This window comes from Perognathus longimembris, chromosome 1 (genome assembly GCF_023159225.1).
Source record: "Perognathus longimembris pacificus isolate PPM17 chromosome 1, ASM2315922v1, whole genome shotgun sequence".
Classification (NCBI taxonomy): Eukaryota; Metazoa; Chordata; class Mammalia; order Rodentia; family Heteromyidae; genus Perognathus; species Perognathus longimembris.
Genome location: NC_063161.1, coordinates 143,413,646 through 143,430,502, shown reverse-complemented (window position 1 = coordinate 143,430,502; position 16,857 = coordinate 143,413,646). Strand labels below are relative to the sequence as shown.

The 16,857-nt window shown below is 41.8% G+C and overlaps 1 protein-coding gene across 4 annotated transcripts in view; it reads left to right on the top strand.

The window, feature by feature from the left end:
- The first annotated feature begins 3,075 nt into the window (after positions 1-3,075).
- Positions 3,076-16,857, top strand: part of Ptbp3 (polypyrimidine tract binding protein 3) — an 88,524-nt gene continuing 74,742 nt past the window's right edge. The window contains exons 1-2 of one of the 4 annotated variants that reach the window (XM_048339194.1): positions 3,136-3,269; positions 7,235-7,268. In XM_048339194.1, coding sequence (XP_048195151.1) covers positions 3,262-3,269; positions 7,235-7,268 — 42 coding nt within the window. In that variant the 5' untranslated portion in view covers positions 3,136-3,261. Of the gene's footprint in view, positions 3,270-3,365; positions 3,617-7,234; positions 7,269-16,857 lie in introns of those variants that run through there. The other 3 variants (XM_048339185.1, XM_048339178.1, XM_048339208.1) reach the window with 3 other exon arrangements.

Here is a 16,857-nt window from a genome sequence, read left to right as displayed (position 1 = left end):
TTTACGAAATCTGGAGCACTTATATCTTTTGTTCTACAATTCTACTTCTAATAATCTTGTCTCAGATTGGTGCAGATGATGTTTCATGCACACATATTTTTCTGCATGATTGTTAAGTGTTCATACATATATGACATTTTCTGCAACCTTCTTAGTTATATTAAATAATTAAAAACTAAATTTCTGTGATTTGGGAAAAGGTTAAAAAACTATAGCATATTAAATTTGGAAGTACTATGCAGTAATAAGAGAATTAAGTTGATTAAAAGAATTGTAGTTTTTTAATAGCATGATGCATAAATATTGTTAGAGGTTACCATGGGCTGGTGAGGATTTGGTGAGGAAAAAAACCAAAAGCTTCAAAATATTTAATAATGTTTGAATTTTTTAAAGTGAGTATCAACACTTGTATTCCTGATGTACCCTAACAAAAAAAAATTAAGAAATTTTCATCAGCAGAATATATTCCAAGTACAGCAATAGAAAGGCTGTTTTAGCTATTTACTTTGCTATCTTAAAATAGTGAAACACCAGGGGCTGGGAATATGGCCTAGAGGTAGAGTGCTTGCCTAGCATTCATGTAGCCCTGGGTTCAATTCCTCAGTACCACATATAGAAAAAGCCAGAAATGGCGCTGTGGCTCACGTGGCAGAGTGAGCCCCAGGACTGGCCCCCTCCCAAAAAAAGTGAAATATTTACATATATCTGGCAATGTATGGTGGCAATACTTAAAACTGTAACTTCACATTTGGACTTCACATACATATATATTTGACATTTTGGAAAATGGGACTGAGGTTAGACATAGCACTTTTTTTTTTTTTTTTTTTTTGCCAATCCTGGGGCTTGGCCTTGGCCTTGGCCTGAGCACTGTCCCTGGCTTCTTTTTGCTCAAGGTTAGCACTCTGCCACTTGAGCCACAGTGCCACTTCTGGCTTTTTCTGTATAAGTGGTGCTGAGGAATCGAACCCAGGGCTTCATGCATTCTAGGCAAGCACTCTACCATTAGGCCACATTCCCAGCCTACACATAGTATTTTAATTAATGATGACTTCACTGAATGAGACACTCTATTTGATTTTTTTTTTAATTTATGAACTGAGCCAGGTGAAGTGGCTCATGTCTATAATCCTAGCTACTCAGGAGGCTCAGATTTGAGAATGGCAATCTGAAGCAAGCCCAATCAGGAAAGTCCATGAGACTCATTATCTCCAATAAAGTACCCAGAAAAAGCTGGAAGTAGAGCTGTGGCTCAAGTGGTAGACACTAGGCTTGAGCAAAAGAAGCTCAGGGACAGTGCCCAGACGCTGAGTTCAAGCAGAAAAAAAGAGAGAAAGAAAGCAAAGTAAGCAAGCAGGAAAGAAATCAACCAAGCAAGCAGGAAAGAAAAGAAAGACAGATGGGAGGGAGGAAGAGAAGGAAAGAAAGAAGGAAGGAAGGAAGGAAGGAAGGAAGGAAGGAAGGAAGGAAGGAAGGAAGGAAGGAAGGAAGGAAGGAAGGAAAGGAAAGGAGCAAGAAAGAAAGGGAAACAGGGCATTGTTGATTAACACTTGTAATCCTAGCTACTCAGGAGGTGGAGATCTGAGGACTGTGGTTCAAAGCCAGCTTGGACAATTAGAGACTCATCTCCAATTAGCTACTAAAAGAAAAAAGAAAAAAAAAGCTGGAAAAGGAGCTCAAAATGGTAGAGTGCTAGCCTTCAGCACAAAAGCTCAGGGACATTGCCCTGGCAGAGTTCAAGCCATAGGACCATCACCAAAAAACAAAACCTTGAAAACCCATTCTGCCAAAAGGGCTGGAATTTGAGTTCGTGTGTATCTACACCATCAGTGCCTTACACATAATAGATACCTTCAATAAATACTGACTGCATGAGTCTACAGTTTAAATCTTTTTTTTTTTTGGAACACCCATTAATTTAAAGTAAGACATTTTTAGAAAGGATGGATGGTTGTGGTTATTACCTGCTTTTCATGTGGGGGCAGTAGCTCCTTATTTCTACTCAGGAGGTTGAAAATCTGGTTTTGAAGGCTGTGGCTCACATTCTGGGGATCTGAGAATCGAAAGGCTATTCAATTTCAGAAGCAGACGATGAAAGGGGGGAAAAAGCGTGTTGTCACTAGTTACACACTTGTGTTATATAGCTACTACATATTACGCATAATATCTATTTTGGTTCAGACACAAAGGGCTGCAAACGAACTGACTGTGAACTTGTGAATAAATCACACTACTCGTGTTATATTTTCAACTGGAAGAAACCAATAATCTCTACCGAAAACTGCGCCCCCCCCCCCCCCGCCCATCTCCACCCTGAAAAGAGTAGAACTTACACAACTATGGCAACATAGTGGCCATACTCGCTTCGGACACAAGCAAATTTCATGTGAATTCAACGCCGATTGTCGGCTCGAAGCACTTCGACGAAAATGGATCAAAGATCACAATGCACTCCACTCCAGGATCTCCCTAACCACACCTACCGGGCTGGAGCCAGGCCCGGGCGGCGACTCCCTAGGCCATGAGACGGACCTTCGGGACTGGCACCGGCCCGGGTCCCTCCCCTCCCGGGCCTTGAACTTGGGCTTCCTAGGGCTGCAGAAACGGGAGTCTCCGAAAAACGACAGCCAGGGACTTGTCTCCGACGGCCGTGCCCAGTTTCTGGCCTTGCTGCCAACACGGCTGCCCACCTGGAGCAATCTCGTCTGGGTTCTGGGATCCTCGTGGGACGCTCCAGTCGAATCTGAGCTTTTCCCGCCAGCAGGGGGAGGTGTTCCAGCCAGGCCTCCGCCTGGCCGGAAGGCCCGCGGGGCAGGCGCGAGGGCGGGCGGCCGAGCGCAAAACACAAGGCGCGCGCTCCCGCGAACCCAGGAGCAAGGCGAGGGCTCGCGTGCGTGCGTGCGTGCGTGCGTCGCAACGTGATCCGAGGGGCGGGGCGCAGTGGTGAGGGCGGGAAGAGGGCGCCCTGGAGCCGAGCCCAGGGTGGGCACGAGCGCAGGGGCGGGTCCCGGGGGAGGGCGTCGGCGACGCCGAAGGGGGCGGGGCTGAGCGAGGCGGGGACGCGCTCGTGAGCTGGGAAGGCGGGGGCGCGGAGGTGGCGGGAGCGTGCCTGGTCCCCGCCCCTGTTTCCCACTCTCCTTCCACCTCCGACCGGCCGCGGCTCTGGAGAGGCGCCGCTTGCCGGTCCCCGGAGCTGCCCTGCCGCCGCCGCCCCGCGGCGAGCCCGTCCGTCCGCGCACGGTGCGCTCCACCGTCTGGGCCATGGATGGGTAAGTGCCAGGCGGCGCGGCGTCCGCGTCGGGCTGCTCGGTCTCTGTTCCCTGTCTCTCGGCGGGATGCACCGAGGGCCGGTGAGCCGGGCGCGGCGTCGCCCGACGGCGGTGCTTCCGGGCGCCTCCGTAGGGGGGACCCCCCGGAGTCTCAGGAGCGCCGGCCGCCCCAGCCTCTCCTTCCTGTTCGTGGCGCCTCCGTTCTGCCCGCCCCTTCCCACCCTCTCTGCGCGCTCCGGGAAGCGGAGGGGAACCCGGCCCGACCGCCGGTGCCGGGGTCCGCCCTCCGCGTCCGGAGTCCGCGGAGCCGGGCCGGCCGGCCTCCCAACACTTCCTCCCAGAAAATGGTGCGCGGCGCTGGGGGAGGCGGAGGCGGTGCTCGGGTGTGGACGGACGGGCGAACGCACGGACGGGCGGGCGTCCTTTCGCTCGGGGACTTGCTGTTTACCGGTGGGGTGGGGCGAGGCGAGCGCCGCGCTCTTCCCACAAGCGAGGCGAGAGGCCGCCGGGTGGCGACTGGCCAGCGCACGCGTCGGTACTCGTTTGGGCGGCGACCGGGTCTCGAACCCGTGCCCCGCGCGTGGTCTCGGGGCGCCAGGGGGACGACGGGCTTGGCGTGGGGTAGGGATAAGTCTCCTGATCTGCGCAGTCAGATAATGTTTTCTGCCCACTCGACGTCTGTTCCCAGTGACCATAGACGCCTTCCCCTTGTCCCCCTCTTGCCCCCAAAGAAAACTTGGGCAAATTCGTGGTCTTCCTTGTGTGTAAAGAGATTGTGTACGTGCTCAACAATTAAACTAACCCAAATAAAAAGATGTAGAACCACCTACACCGTGTAAATGTTTCTCTGGGAACCTCAAGGGATCTATCTGGGTTGAGGCCTGATATATTTTCACGATTAAAGCAATGATCTTGGTGAATTAATTGAAGATCATGTTATCTGTACATCAAGATTTGAAAAAGAAAATCGTCAACTCTTATCCCCATTATGAGATTTTGTTTGGCTTGCTAAGACACACACACACACGACGTTTTTCTTTATTCTAAGTATTTTTGATGACAAGATTTCCGCAAGTTTCTTGGATGTGAAATATATAGAACTTGCTTGTAAAGTAAAAGCCAGTTTGCATTTTACAGCTTAATTGATAGTTACCTGTTACTGGAAGACACTAAAATCTTCCAACAAATTTTGCCCTCATTGGGTTTCATTTCTTGGTTTCACAATATTAAGTGTGATGTGTGCATTACCTCATTTGAATGCGGATTGCACATTGCCACAGACATCAAATGTAATTTTAGATTTTTTTAAATTTACGGTCTTGATATTCTTGGTATTGTTTTTATTTAAGCTATTTTATCTCACTGAATCTTCTGTGAGAGAAGACTTTTAACAAATTATTACCTTATTTAGTTTCATTTTAAATGCGTGCATGTGCCAGTATTGTGCCAGTGTTTCAGTTCAGGAAGGCTGTAAAATTAGCTTCATGATTTGTAGTAAATCATCCTTAGAAGTTTTGACTTCAGGAAGCAGGGTAGTTTTTGGGGGTCGCAAAATTTATAAATAAAAAAGAGAACTTTTGAATTTTGCCTTGTTAAACTCTTGGACCTCTCTGGAGTACAAATTTGCTCCTTCTGATAGTTACCTCTCTGCTTCATCTGTGGTTTTAAAGCTCAGTGTATTGGCTTAAATATTAGGAAAGAAAGTTCATTTCGAGTTACAAAGTAGCATGTTTTACTTGTCAGCACGTCAGGACCAATATAGTACTGCACACTTTTTTAATGCAGAAAACATCAGTATTTTGTCCTTTCAATCTTGGAAAAATGAATTTCAAGTTTCAGACCTCTATAAGGGAAAAATTTAAAAAATCTATATGGTTATTGTTTAAAACAAATTTATATCACCTAAACGTATGCTTGTTTACTTCTATAAGGTAATGATGCCATTATAGATTATTAAAAATGTAGTTTGTATGTAGCTTTTTCTTTTTTTTTTTTCAAATTTTTGTTATCAAACTGATGTACAGAGAGGTTACAGTTTCATACCGTTAGGCATTGGATACATTTATATGTAGCTTTTTTGTAGGGAATTTGGGGCCAAACTGTTAATTGATGATGTGGAAGAGGATGAGTTTTTGTACAGCACAACTTTATAGGAATTTTATACCCTGATCTTAAGGTTTTGAATACCATGAATTTTGCCTTCAGGAAGCTTATTAAATTTCTTCTTTTCCCCATAACCTTTTCCTTTATTTTGAGTACTTTTTTTTTTTTTTAATAAAAAGAACAAAGCCTGCCTCCAATGGCTCATGCCTGTAATCAATCCTAGTTACTCAGGAGGCCAAATGAGATCTGAGGATTACTGTTCAAAACTAGCCTGGGCAGGAAAGTCTGTCAGACTCTTTTATCTCCAGTCAACCACCAAAAAGCCAGAGTGGAGCTGTAGTACAAGTGGTAGAGTGCTAGCCTTGAGCAGAAAAAGCTAAGGAACAGTGCCCACCTCTGGAGTTCAAACCCCAGTACCAACACCAATAAAAAACCCAACGAACTATAATCAACATCTCTCTAGTTCCACTTCAAATCCCAGCTTCCTGTGTTTCTGTTTCCTCTAAGAAGGAAATTTTATTTAAACACAGTTTTGATGTGTTTTTTTTTTTTGTGTGTGTGTTTTTTTTGTTTTTTGCCAGTCCTGGGCCTTGGACTCAGGGCCTGAGCACTGTCCCTGGCTTCCTTTTGCTCAAGGCTAGCACTCTGCCACTTGAGCCACAGCGCCACTTCTGGCCGTTTTCTGCATATGTGGTGCTGGGGAATCGAACCCAGGGCCTCATGTATACGAGGCAAGCTCTCTTGCCACTAGGCCATAACCCCAGCCCCAGTTTTGATGTGTTTTAAAACAAAACAGTACATCAAAACTTGAAATTTTTGATGCCTGAAATTTGATGTTTTTTTGTTTTTTTTTTTTAATGTACTGGTGGGATTTGAAATCAGGGCCTTGTATTTATTACAAAGTGCTTTACCACTTGAACCATGCTCCCAGCCTGTGACATTTGTGTTTATTTTAGTTCTGGGAGACTTAATTGTATTCTGGTGAGTTGTTTTGTGTGATAAATGTAGATTTGCAAGATACTTTTGTATTTCTTTAAAATCCAACACTAGGGGCTGGGAATATGGCCTAGTGGCAACAGTACTTGCCTCCTATACATGAAGCCTGGGTTGGATTCCTAGCACCACGTATGTAGAAAACGGCCAGAAGTGGCGCTGTGGCTCGAGTGGCAGAGTGCTAGCCTTGAGCAAAAAGAAGCCAGGGACAGTGCTAAGGCCCTGAGTCCAAGCCCCACGACTGGCAAAAAAAAAAAAAAAAAAAAAAAAATTCCAACACTAGTTTTGTTTCATTTAAATTGTAGATGAGATCATTTATACCAATGATTTATAGTAGCTTTGGTGATTTTAAATTTTGTTTTGGAATTTTTAAATAGAAAAAATGAATAAGGGGCTGGAAATGTGGCTTAATGGTAGAGTGCTTGTTTAGAATGCATGAAGCTGTGGGTTCAATTCCTCAGTACCACATACACAGAAAAAGCCAGAAGTGGCGCTGTGGCCCAAGTAGTAGAGTGCTAGCCATGATGAGCAAAAAATGCTCAGGGACAGCACCCTGGCCCTGAGTTCAAACTCCAGGACTGGCCAAAACAAAACAAAAAACCCCGAATAAACACTGACGCACAACAAAGTTTCTAAATACTAAAAGATTATTTATTTTGCTTCTTGCTTTACTGTTGAGGCTTTGCTTTTACACTCTGCTGTTGCTAGACTGTTCCACCATTTTTCTTTGTATTAACATTTCACTCATCACATTTTTGTTTTTATTTATTATTATAATGCTTTTTCTTTTTTCTTTGATCTTATCTGTCTTTTAAAAACTTGTTCTCTAACTTTGTTTTCCATTTTCTCTTTTTACTTTTTCCATACAGTGTTGTTACAGATCTTATAACAGTCGGTTTAAAGGTAGGAATCTTTTACTATCCTTTCATAATCATTTTGTATTTTAATTTTGACATTTTTCCCTATTAAGCTGTCTCACCTGTTTACAAAATTATTTGTTATATTATGTAATAGTAATTGTTCACTTTTATCCAGCTTCAAAATAAGTAGATCTGTAGCTAATTTTGGTGGTTTTTTGTAATTTTAGGGAGGAATTTTATATTATATTTACAAAGTATTAGCAAAAATTTGGCCCTAAGTTTGACTTGACCTATCAGGGTGTTTTTTTGTTTTTGTTTCATTTTAGTAAAGTTAACCTAGACTCTGATTTATCTTCTGTCATGTGCTTTTTATCTTTTTATGAATATTCTTACGATTAATAAAATAATAGCTGATATTTCTTTATTGTCTACTTCATGTTTTTCTGGTATTTTCAATAATCATTATGACAATTCTTAAGGGTCATTAGGGTTGTCGTTTTTGGAGATGCAAAAGTGGGTTTAGAAAGTTTGCCCTATAGGAGATGGGAATATGGCCTATTGGCAAGAATGCTTGCCTTGTGTACATGAAGCCTTGGGTTCGATTCCCCAGCACCACATATGTAGGAAACGGCCAGAAATGGCTCTGTGGCTCCAGTGGCAGAGTGCTAGCCTTGAGCAAAAAGAAGCCAGGGACAGTGCTCAGGCCCTGAGTTCAAGCCCCAGGACTGACAAAAAGAAAAAGAAAAACTTTGTCCTGTACACTTCTGTTCAAACTCTTGCAGTTTGAAAGCATGATTTTCTTTTTTATTTTTTATTTTTGGTTATTATACCTAATTGCTAATAATAAGGTTTCTATCTAAAAGGTAAACAAGCCAAAGATCTGGATAATTAATATTTATAATAATGATTTTTTATACTTTTAAGTTATTTTAGTTTTATCAAAGTTGCCTATTTAGATTTAAAAATACAAACTGAGGGCCGGGAATATGGCCTAGAGGCGAGAGTGCTTGCCTCGAATACATGAAGCCCTGGGTTCGATTCCTCAGCGCCACATATATAGAAAACGACCAGAAGTGGCACTGTGGCTCAAATGGCACAGTGCTAGCCTTGAGCAAGAGGAAGCCAGGGACAGTGCTAAGACCCTGAGTCCAAGCCCCAGGAATGGCAAAAAATAAAAGTACAAACTGAGTAAATGCTGCTCCTCAATGAGGCTTTTAACATGTGATTGGATGTCTAAAAGGTTTCCTTTAGTAATTTGGTATTTGATATAACTAGGGATTCTAGTTCAAGAGGCTACTTAGAGTTCTAATAACAGTAGAAAGAAGTTACTCATCTTTGTATAGCATGTATCGTAAATATTACAGATAAATGTATGTAGCATTACCTTACCACTTCTGTAGGTTCTGCCTAAGCAAGCATATTCTGTGGTTGTCTATCCATCTCTGAACATCATCTTGCTCACAATTTCTGTTTCTGTTTCATACTTGTCTGGGTGGTGGTGCTTATATTCTTTTTTTTTTTTTTTTTTTTTTTTTTGCCATTCCTGAGGAATCGAACCCAGGGCTTCATGCATGCTAGGCAAGCACTCTGCCACTAGGCAAGCATAGTGGCAAGCACTCTACCGCTAAGCCACATTCCCAGCCTATGGTATTTATATTCTTAATATGACTTAAGAAATAAGCATAAATACATAAAGCAGAAATAGGTTGCCCAAGACTAGCAAAATTACTATTTTTTGTTGTTATTGTTGTGGTCCTACGGCTTGCGCTTAGGGCCTAGATACTGTCCCTGAGCTTCTTTTGCTCAAGGCTTATTCTCTGCCACTTGAACCACAGCTCCACTTCTGGATGTTTTGGTAGTTTAGTGGAGAATGAGTCTCACAGACTTTCCTACCAGGGCTTGTTTTCTCAGATTTCAGCCTCCTGAATAGCTAGGATTACAGATGTGAGCCACTGGCACGTGGCTGGGCATTTCTTATACTTTTGCTTTGAGGTTTGGGTGGAGTTGACCTGCTTTAGCAAACTTGGGATGCATTTATAAATTGGAAATCAATGACGAGGTCTTTTCTGGTGCAATATATATTTTTGGAAGATATAATAAATCTGTTTCTTATTTTCCTAATGAAATTACAGGCTCAGTTTTCATGATTTCTTTTGGTGTTTGTAGGTGCCTGTGGGGGAAGGAATATTTAAAGTTAATGTTGCTTTTTATGTCAGAACTGTAATTTGTAATGCTGGAGTTCTTTCTGGCAAAATGACATGACATTTACAAAAAAAATTACCACTGAGGAGTAAAGGAATTATACTTGAAAGACTGTCATGCCTTGTTTTTATTGTAGAAAAAATATATCCATACGCGCAAGAAAATTTAAATGTTAGACCTAAGACCCATATTTGAACATGACATTGGTCTTTCTGTCTGTGTTTTGTACCAGACATTTTGAGAGTTATGCTAAAGATAAGATGATTAGTTGATTTAGTAGGCAGTCTACATATTTATAGACTAAAATACTGGAAGTATGCTATAAAATTGTTCATTGTGTGGAATTTCTCATAAAATTGTTCTTTCCAAAGTAGTTACAAAATAAGAGACCAATAAAGCTTACATGTGGATAAAATATAAACCAATATTTACTTCCTTTCTCCATTAGTGTCTAAAGGTGATGGCACAACAAATGGCAATAGTCAGTGATTTCAGGTTCTGATATGTAAATTTGCTTTCCTGAATTCAGAAAAGTAATGTTCTTCCTTTTCATCTTCCTCTTCCTTTTTCTTCCCTTTCTCCTCAGTCACCACCACCACCACCACCATCATCATCATCTCCACACCACCATTTGAGCCACAACTCCAGTTTCTGATTTTTTGATGATTAATTGGAGTTGAGTTTCATGGACATTCCTGCCCAGGCTGGCTTTGAACCGTGACCCTCAGATCTAACCTTTTTTATTTTTTAAGTCTTTATTTTTTGTTTATTTTTGTTTTGTTTTTGTTGCCAGTCCTGGGGCGTTGGACTCAGGGCCTGAGCACTGTCCCTGGCTTCTTTTTGCTCAAGGCTAGCACTCTGCCACTTGAGCCACAGCACCACTTCTGACTTTTTAATCTATATATGTGGTGTTGAGGAATCAAACCCAGGGCTTCATGTATATGAGGCGAGCACTTTACCATTAGGCCATATTCCCAGCCCCAGATCTAAGCTTCTTGTTAGGACTACAAGCATTACCAGTGCCTAGTTGCGGCCTCCTCCCCTTCCCCTCTTCCCCCCCCCCCACCCCTCCTCCTTCCTTCTCCCTCCCTCCTCCTCTTCTTTTCCCTGCACTGGGATTTGAATTCAAGTCATCATGCTTGAGTCACTTCACCAGTCCTTAATTATATATTTGAGACAGGGTCTTTATGCCTAGCCTCTGCTCTTGATCCCATTTATACTTCCCCATATCTCTGACTTGACAAGTATGTGCCACCATATCCAGCCATTGTACTTCTCCTGTAGCTGGGATGATGGGTGCACTCCACTGTGTCATCCATTGGTTAGCATGGTCCTGGGGCTTGACCTCAAGACCTGGATGCTATCCCTGAGCCTTTTTGTGCTCAAGGTTGGTTCTCTACCACTTGAACCACAGCACCACTTCCAGCTTATTCTGAGTAGTTTGTTGGAGATAAGAGTCTCATGGACTTTCCTGCCCAGGCTGGCTTCAAATCACAATCGTCAGATCTCAGCCTCCTGAGTAGCCAGGATTATAGGCATGAGCCACTGCTGTTGGTTCCCTTTTGTTTTTCATTTTGGAGTGGTTTGCTGCATCATGCATTCCTTATCATTTCTACCTGGCAAGCTCATCAGAGGGCCAAAGCAGTAGGTTCACCCTGTCTTGGGCTGGAACCTCCAGCAGGACCGGGAACTGAAGACATAATTTCTCTTGAAAGCAAATTGTCTCACGAAGTTCATCATCATGACAGGAAGCTCATTAACATACTTGAACTGTTTTCCAAAGTGTTGTATCACTTAACACTGACTTTCTTTATAATGGAGTTATAATATCTTTATAATGGAGGATGCCTTATATTTTTGCCAATTCTTGGTGCTGTAGTCCTTACTTTATATTTTTAGTACTGAGTTTTGAAATCAAGGACCCAAGCTTGCTAGGCAGTCATTCTACCTCTGAGCTACAACTCCAGCCTTCCCCGCCCCCTCCCCCCTTGCTTGTTTTGTTTCTTATTCAGGTTTGTCAGGTTTGTGTTTGGACCGGACCTCCTGTTCTGTTTCTGCCATAGCTAGGTTGACAGGTGCCTGCCATTACACCCAGCTTCTTTCTGATGTCTTGCAGAGTTTTCTACCCATATTGGTCTTTAATTAGAGTCCTTCTGATATCCACCTCCAAAGTAGTTAGCATGACAGGTGTGTTTACAACTGTTCCCAACTATTGGTTGAGAAGGGGTTCTCATGAACTTTTTCCCTAGACTGTCTTTCGCTTTATCCTCCTAATCTGAACTTCCTAACTAGCTAGGATTACAGGCCTGAAACACTGGCTTAGTTTTTATTTTTATTCCTTTATTTTTATTTTTTAATTTTTTATTTATTTATGTTTGGCCAGTCCTGGGGCTTGGACTCAGGGCCTGAGCACTGTGTCCCTGGCTTCTTTTTTGCTCAAGGCTAGCACTCTGCCACTTGAGCCACAGCGCCACTTCTGGCCATTTTCTGTATATATGGTGCTGGGGAATTGAACCCAGGGCCTCATGTGTAGGAGGCAAGCACTCTTGCCACTAGGCCATATCCCCAGCCCCTTTTTTAAAAATTGTTGTTATAAAGGTGATATATAGAGCAGTTACAGTTACGTAAGTCAGGTAATGTGGTGAATTTCTTTTTTGGACAATGTCATCCCTTCCCTTTCGGTCTCCCAGGTGTTTTTTAAAAATACATATATTCTGACATAGGTTTTTTGTGGTTTTTTTTTTTTTTTTTTTTGCCAATTCTGGGGCTTGAACTCAGAGCCTAGGTGCTATTCCTGAGCCTCTTTGTGCTCAAAGCTAGCACTTGACCTCTTGAGCCACAGTGCCACTTGTAGCCTTTTCTTTTTATGTGGTACTGAGAAATCAAACCCCAGGGCTTTATGCATGCTAGGCAAGCACTCTACCACTAGGCCCATTCCCAGCCCATATTTTGGCAATGTCTTTTACTTAGTATAAGACACACTTCAAGTGTGAATTAATGTAGCCAAATATTGACCTTATATGTAACTCTTCTCTTTGTTATATTTTTTCCTTCTTTTCTTTTCCTCTTCTCTTTTGTTTGTTTATGAAGTCTTAATAAATTGTTACAACTGGCCTCCAGCTTGGCATCCTTCCACCTCAGACTCTGGAGCCATAGGCCTATGTTATCATACCTGGCTTCATCTCTGATTGTAATTGAGCATTTATGTTACTCCATTAATTTCTCTGGGCATATTAATTATACTTCCTTGAGACTTTTTATTTGTGGTTGATCTTTTTATTTTAGCACATATGTTTACAGCTCATCTAAGTACATTGTCAAAGATAACTACTTATGTACTGTAGATTTTGTGTGTGAGTGTGAGTGATACTAGTGTTTTGAATACTGAGTCTTGCACTTGATAGGCCAGTGTTCTAAGCCCCTTTTTAGTTTTTGTTACACTTAAAGTAGGTAGCTGGTAAAGGAGAACGCCATGCCACATTCAGGCAGGAGAGAAAAGTTTATTACCGAATTGCTGGCCTGTGGCCAAGATGATGCATGGCGGGAGAGAAGGGGTGACCCCCCACTCTGCCCTGCCTTATCTAGGGCAGGGGCAGGAGGGTGTGGCCAGGTGGATTAGGATGTGACCTCAGGGAAGGGGGAGGTAACTGCCTCCAGGTATGCTGGTTACCTAGGTAACTGGGTTGAGACTTAACTAGGTGGGGGGCATCTGCATTGGGGCAGACCTTATAGTTTTTAGTTATTTTCAAGTAGAGTCTTGAAGTACCTGGAGCTGGCCTCAGACCTTGATCCTCCTACTATGGTCTCGGTATAGCTGGGATCACAGGCACATTTTTCCCTGGCTAGCTTCAAATCTTCCCAGTCTCTCTATTAAGTAGCTGGGATTACAGGCAAGCACATGGGGTCTTGCTAACATTTTGCCCTGGCTAGCCACAAATCATGATCTTCCGGTCTTCTTTCTCAGGTAGCTGGAATTACAGGTAAACACTAAATCTTCTGGTCTTTTGGGTGCATTTTAACAGAACATTCCCAATCCTTGCTGTCCTTCATTTTACTTATGTATTAACCACCTTTACTTTTTAAAGATGTGTGACTTGTGGGGTTTCTCTTTTTTTCTTTTAACACTTTAAATATTTCACTTCACCACGTCTTTGATTTTTCTAGGGATTAGACTTGGTTGGGCCTTGTGCTTACAAGACAAGGACTCCACCTCATGAGCCATGACCCTATCCTTTTAGTTTTTCGGATAGTCTTATGCTTTTGCCCAGCTGGTGTTGGACCTCAATCCAAGGACCTCTGCCTCCTAAGTAGATGGAGTTACAAGTGTATATCACTCCAAAAGTAGTTTCTGAGGTAGGATCCTGCTAATTTTAATTTAGACTGGATTCTCCTATCTTTGCATCTTGAGTTGGGATTACAGGCTTGTACCACCATGCTCACTTCACTCAACTCTTTTTCTTTTTGCTTGCATGATTTCTGATTAAACCTCTAGTTCTTCTTAATATTCTTACTCCTCTTTGTGTATGCTGTTTTCTCTACTCTGTTTTGAAGACTTTATTTTATCTTTGGTTTTCTGTAGTTTGGATAAAATGGTGAAGTGTAAGGACTTTTTTAGTATTATCCTGCTTGGTAGTCTCTGAGCTTCCTGGATCTGATTTTTGGCATACTGTATATTATTAATTACAGCAAATTATTATCTTTGTTGCTTTAATTTTTTGAGCAAGAGTCTTGCTTTGTTGCCTAGGCTAATAGCAGACTTCTAGGCTTATGTTATCTTCTTACTTCCATCTCATGAGTAGCTCAGACTTGAAGTGTGCACCAGAAAACTTGACTTCATTACCAATTTTACTTTTAATTGTTTCTTCTATATGACTGTCTTTTTGTAACATTTGTTATTTCTATTTTAACCATTTGAAATTCTCCCACAGTTCTTAGATAGTCTGTTTTGTGTTGTTTTTAATTGCTATTATCTTATGCATTTCAGTTTGGGAAAATTTTATTGAAATATCCTTAAACTCACTGGTTTTTTTCTTTAGCCATGTCTGGTCCACTGTTGAACCCATCAAACATTTGTTCATTTTTATTACAATGTTTTTAGCATTGCATTTTGAGTCTCCAAACTTTTGGAGTTTCCAACTCTGAATGTGTATCTGAATGTTACCTACTTTTCCAACAATAGGCTTTAACATAATGATCAGAGCTATTTTAAACACTGCCTAGTAATACCAAGATCTTTGTCCTATTTCAGTCTGGTCTTGATGCCTGTTTTGTCTCTTTAATCCATGTTTATTCTTGCCTTCTTGACTTGTGTTTTTGGCAGAAAGCCAGATATGATTTATCAGTATAGAAACTGAGAAGTAAAAGGCCATAAGCAAGGGTTTTCTATTAATCTGGCTAAGGGGTGGACTGTATTCAATGTTGGCTATAGTGTCCAAAGCTTCAAATTTTCCTGGTGTCTTTTAGAGTATGACTCTTTTTACAGCGTTGTACAGCTATAAGCCATTGTGGCACATTAGAGCCCTGTTATTTAGTGGTAAGATGTTGGGAAGGAAAGCATTTTATAGTCTTTAATTTCTTTTTTTTTTTTTCTTTTTGCCAGTTCTGGGGCTTGGAATCCAGGGCCTAAGCACTGTCCCTGGCTTCTTTTGCCTTAGGCTAGCACTCTATCACTTGAGCCGCAGCACCCCTTCTGGCTTTTTCTATATATGTGGGGCTGAGGAATCGAACCCAGGTCTTCATATATACGAGGCAAGCACTCTACCACTAGGCCATATTCCCAGCCCCTAATTTTAATTTTTTAATAAGTCTGTATCCTTGGTCTGTGACTTTCACAAGTGTTTCTTCAGCTTTTCTCCCCTCCCCTTAGGTAAGAGTTGAGAACATGCCCTTCCCCTTCAGACAAAAGATAGTTTTTACCCATCAGTTCAGATCTTTATTTTGAAGAAAACTCAAAAGCATATTTTACAATGGTTACTTTGTCCCTCTTCCTGCTAGTCTTGAGATTTTGTGTTCTTGGCCGTAAACTCCTCAGAGGGTATTGAAACCCTGTGATAGTGCAGCTTCAAAGGGATTTTCTTTTCTTTTCTTTTCTTTTTTTGGCCAGACCTGGAGCTTGGACTTAGGGCCTGAGCACTGTCCCTGGCTTCTTTTTGCTCAAGGCTAGCACTCTGCCACTTGAGCCATAGCACCACTTCTGGCCGTTTTCTACATATGTGGTGCTGGGGAATCAAACCCAGGGCACTAGGCCATATTCCCAGCCCAAAAGGGATTTTCTTATTCATGTTCATACTCAGCCTTCAGAAGCTTATTAGTTACCTGCCAATTAAATGTTTCTACCATGACTCCAACACCATCTAAGTAATGACATCCTTTCTCTGTGACTTTGGATTCAGCTATAGACTTTAAAATTGCCCAGCAATCTTAGTTCTCTGGTGTGTCCATGATGCTCAGATTGTTTGATATTTTTCTTTTTGTAAAGACAGAAATAACGGATAATTCATCTGTTCTTTCAGATATAATTACTGAATTGTAAGACTTTCAAATGTATTTTGGATGTAATCAATGCATTGTCAGATCCACTTATTGTGTTTTCTCTCATTTTGTGTCATATATATATATTTTTTTCTTAATAATACTGGGATTTTTGAATCCATGGCTTCATGATTGCTAAGCAGGTGCTCTTAGCACTGAGCCATGCCTCTAGCCCTTTGATTCACAAGTCTGTTTTGAAATAATGTATTGCTTCTTGCCTGGGCATGTACCCAGACTGCCATCTGCCTACTTTAGGCTTCCTATGTGGCTAGAGTAACAGATATATGCCACTGCATCCTGCTTTCTTTCTTTCTTTTTTTTTGCCAGTCTTGGGGCTTGAACTCACAGCCTGAGCACTGTCTTGGCTTCCTTTTGCTCAAGGCTAGCGCTCTACCACTTGAGCCACAGCGCTACTTCTGGCTTTTTCTGTTTATATGATGTTGAGGAATCAAACCTAGGGCTTCATGCATGCTAAGAAAGCACTCTACTGCTAAGCCACATTCCCAAGCCACATACTGCTTTCTTTTGAGAAGAGGGTCTCACAAACTTTTTCTTTTTAGCTGGCTTTGAGCTGTTACCCTCCTGATCTTAGCCTTCCAAGTAGCTAGGACTATAGAGATGAGCCACTGACACCTGGCTTGTATTTATTTCTTAATAGTGTCTTTTGGTAAATACAATCACTTGTAATCATTTTATCTGGATAAATTTAATTTAAAATTTTTTTGATTATGACTTTCTCTGTGTTTAAAAAAATTATATATTGCAAGAGTATGAAGGAAGATATTTTTCTTGGTTGAAAAGCTTTTCCTTTCTAGATTGAAATGTTTGCCACCTGAAAAATCAATTTACCATATGTAAGTGGGTTTATTTTTATTTCTGCATACTCTTTTTTTTTTTTT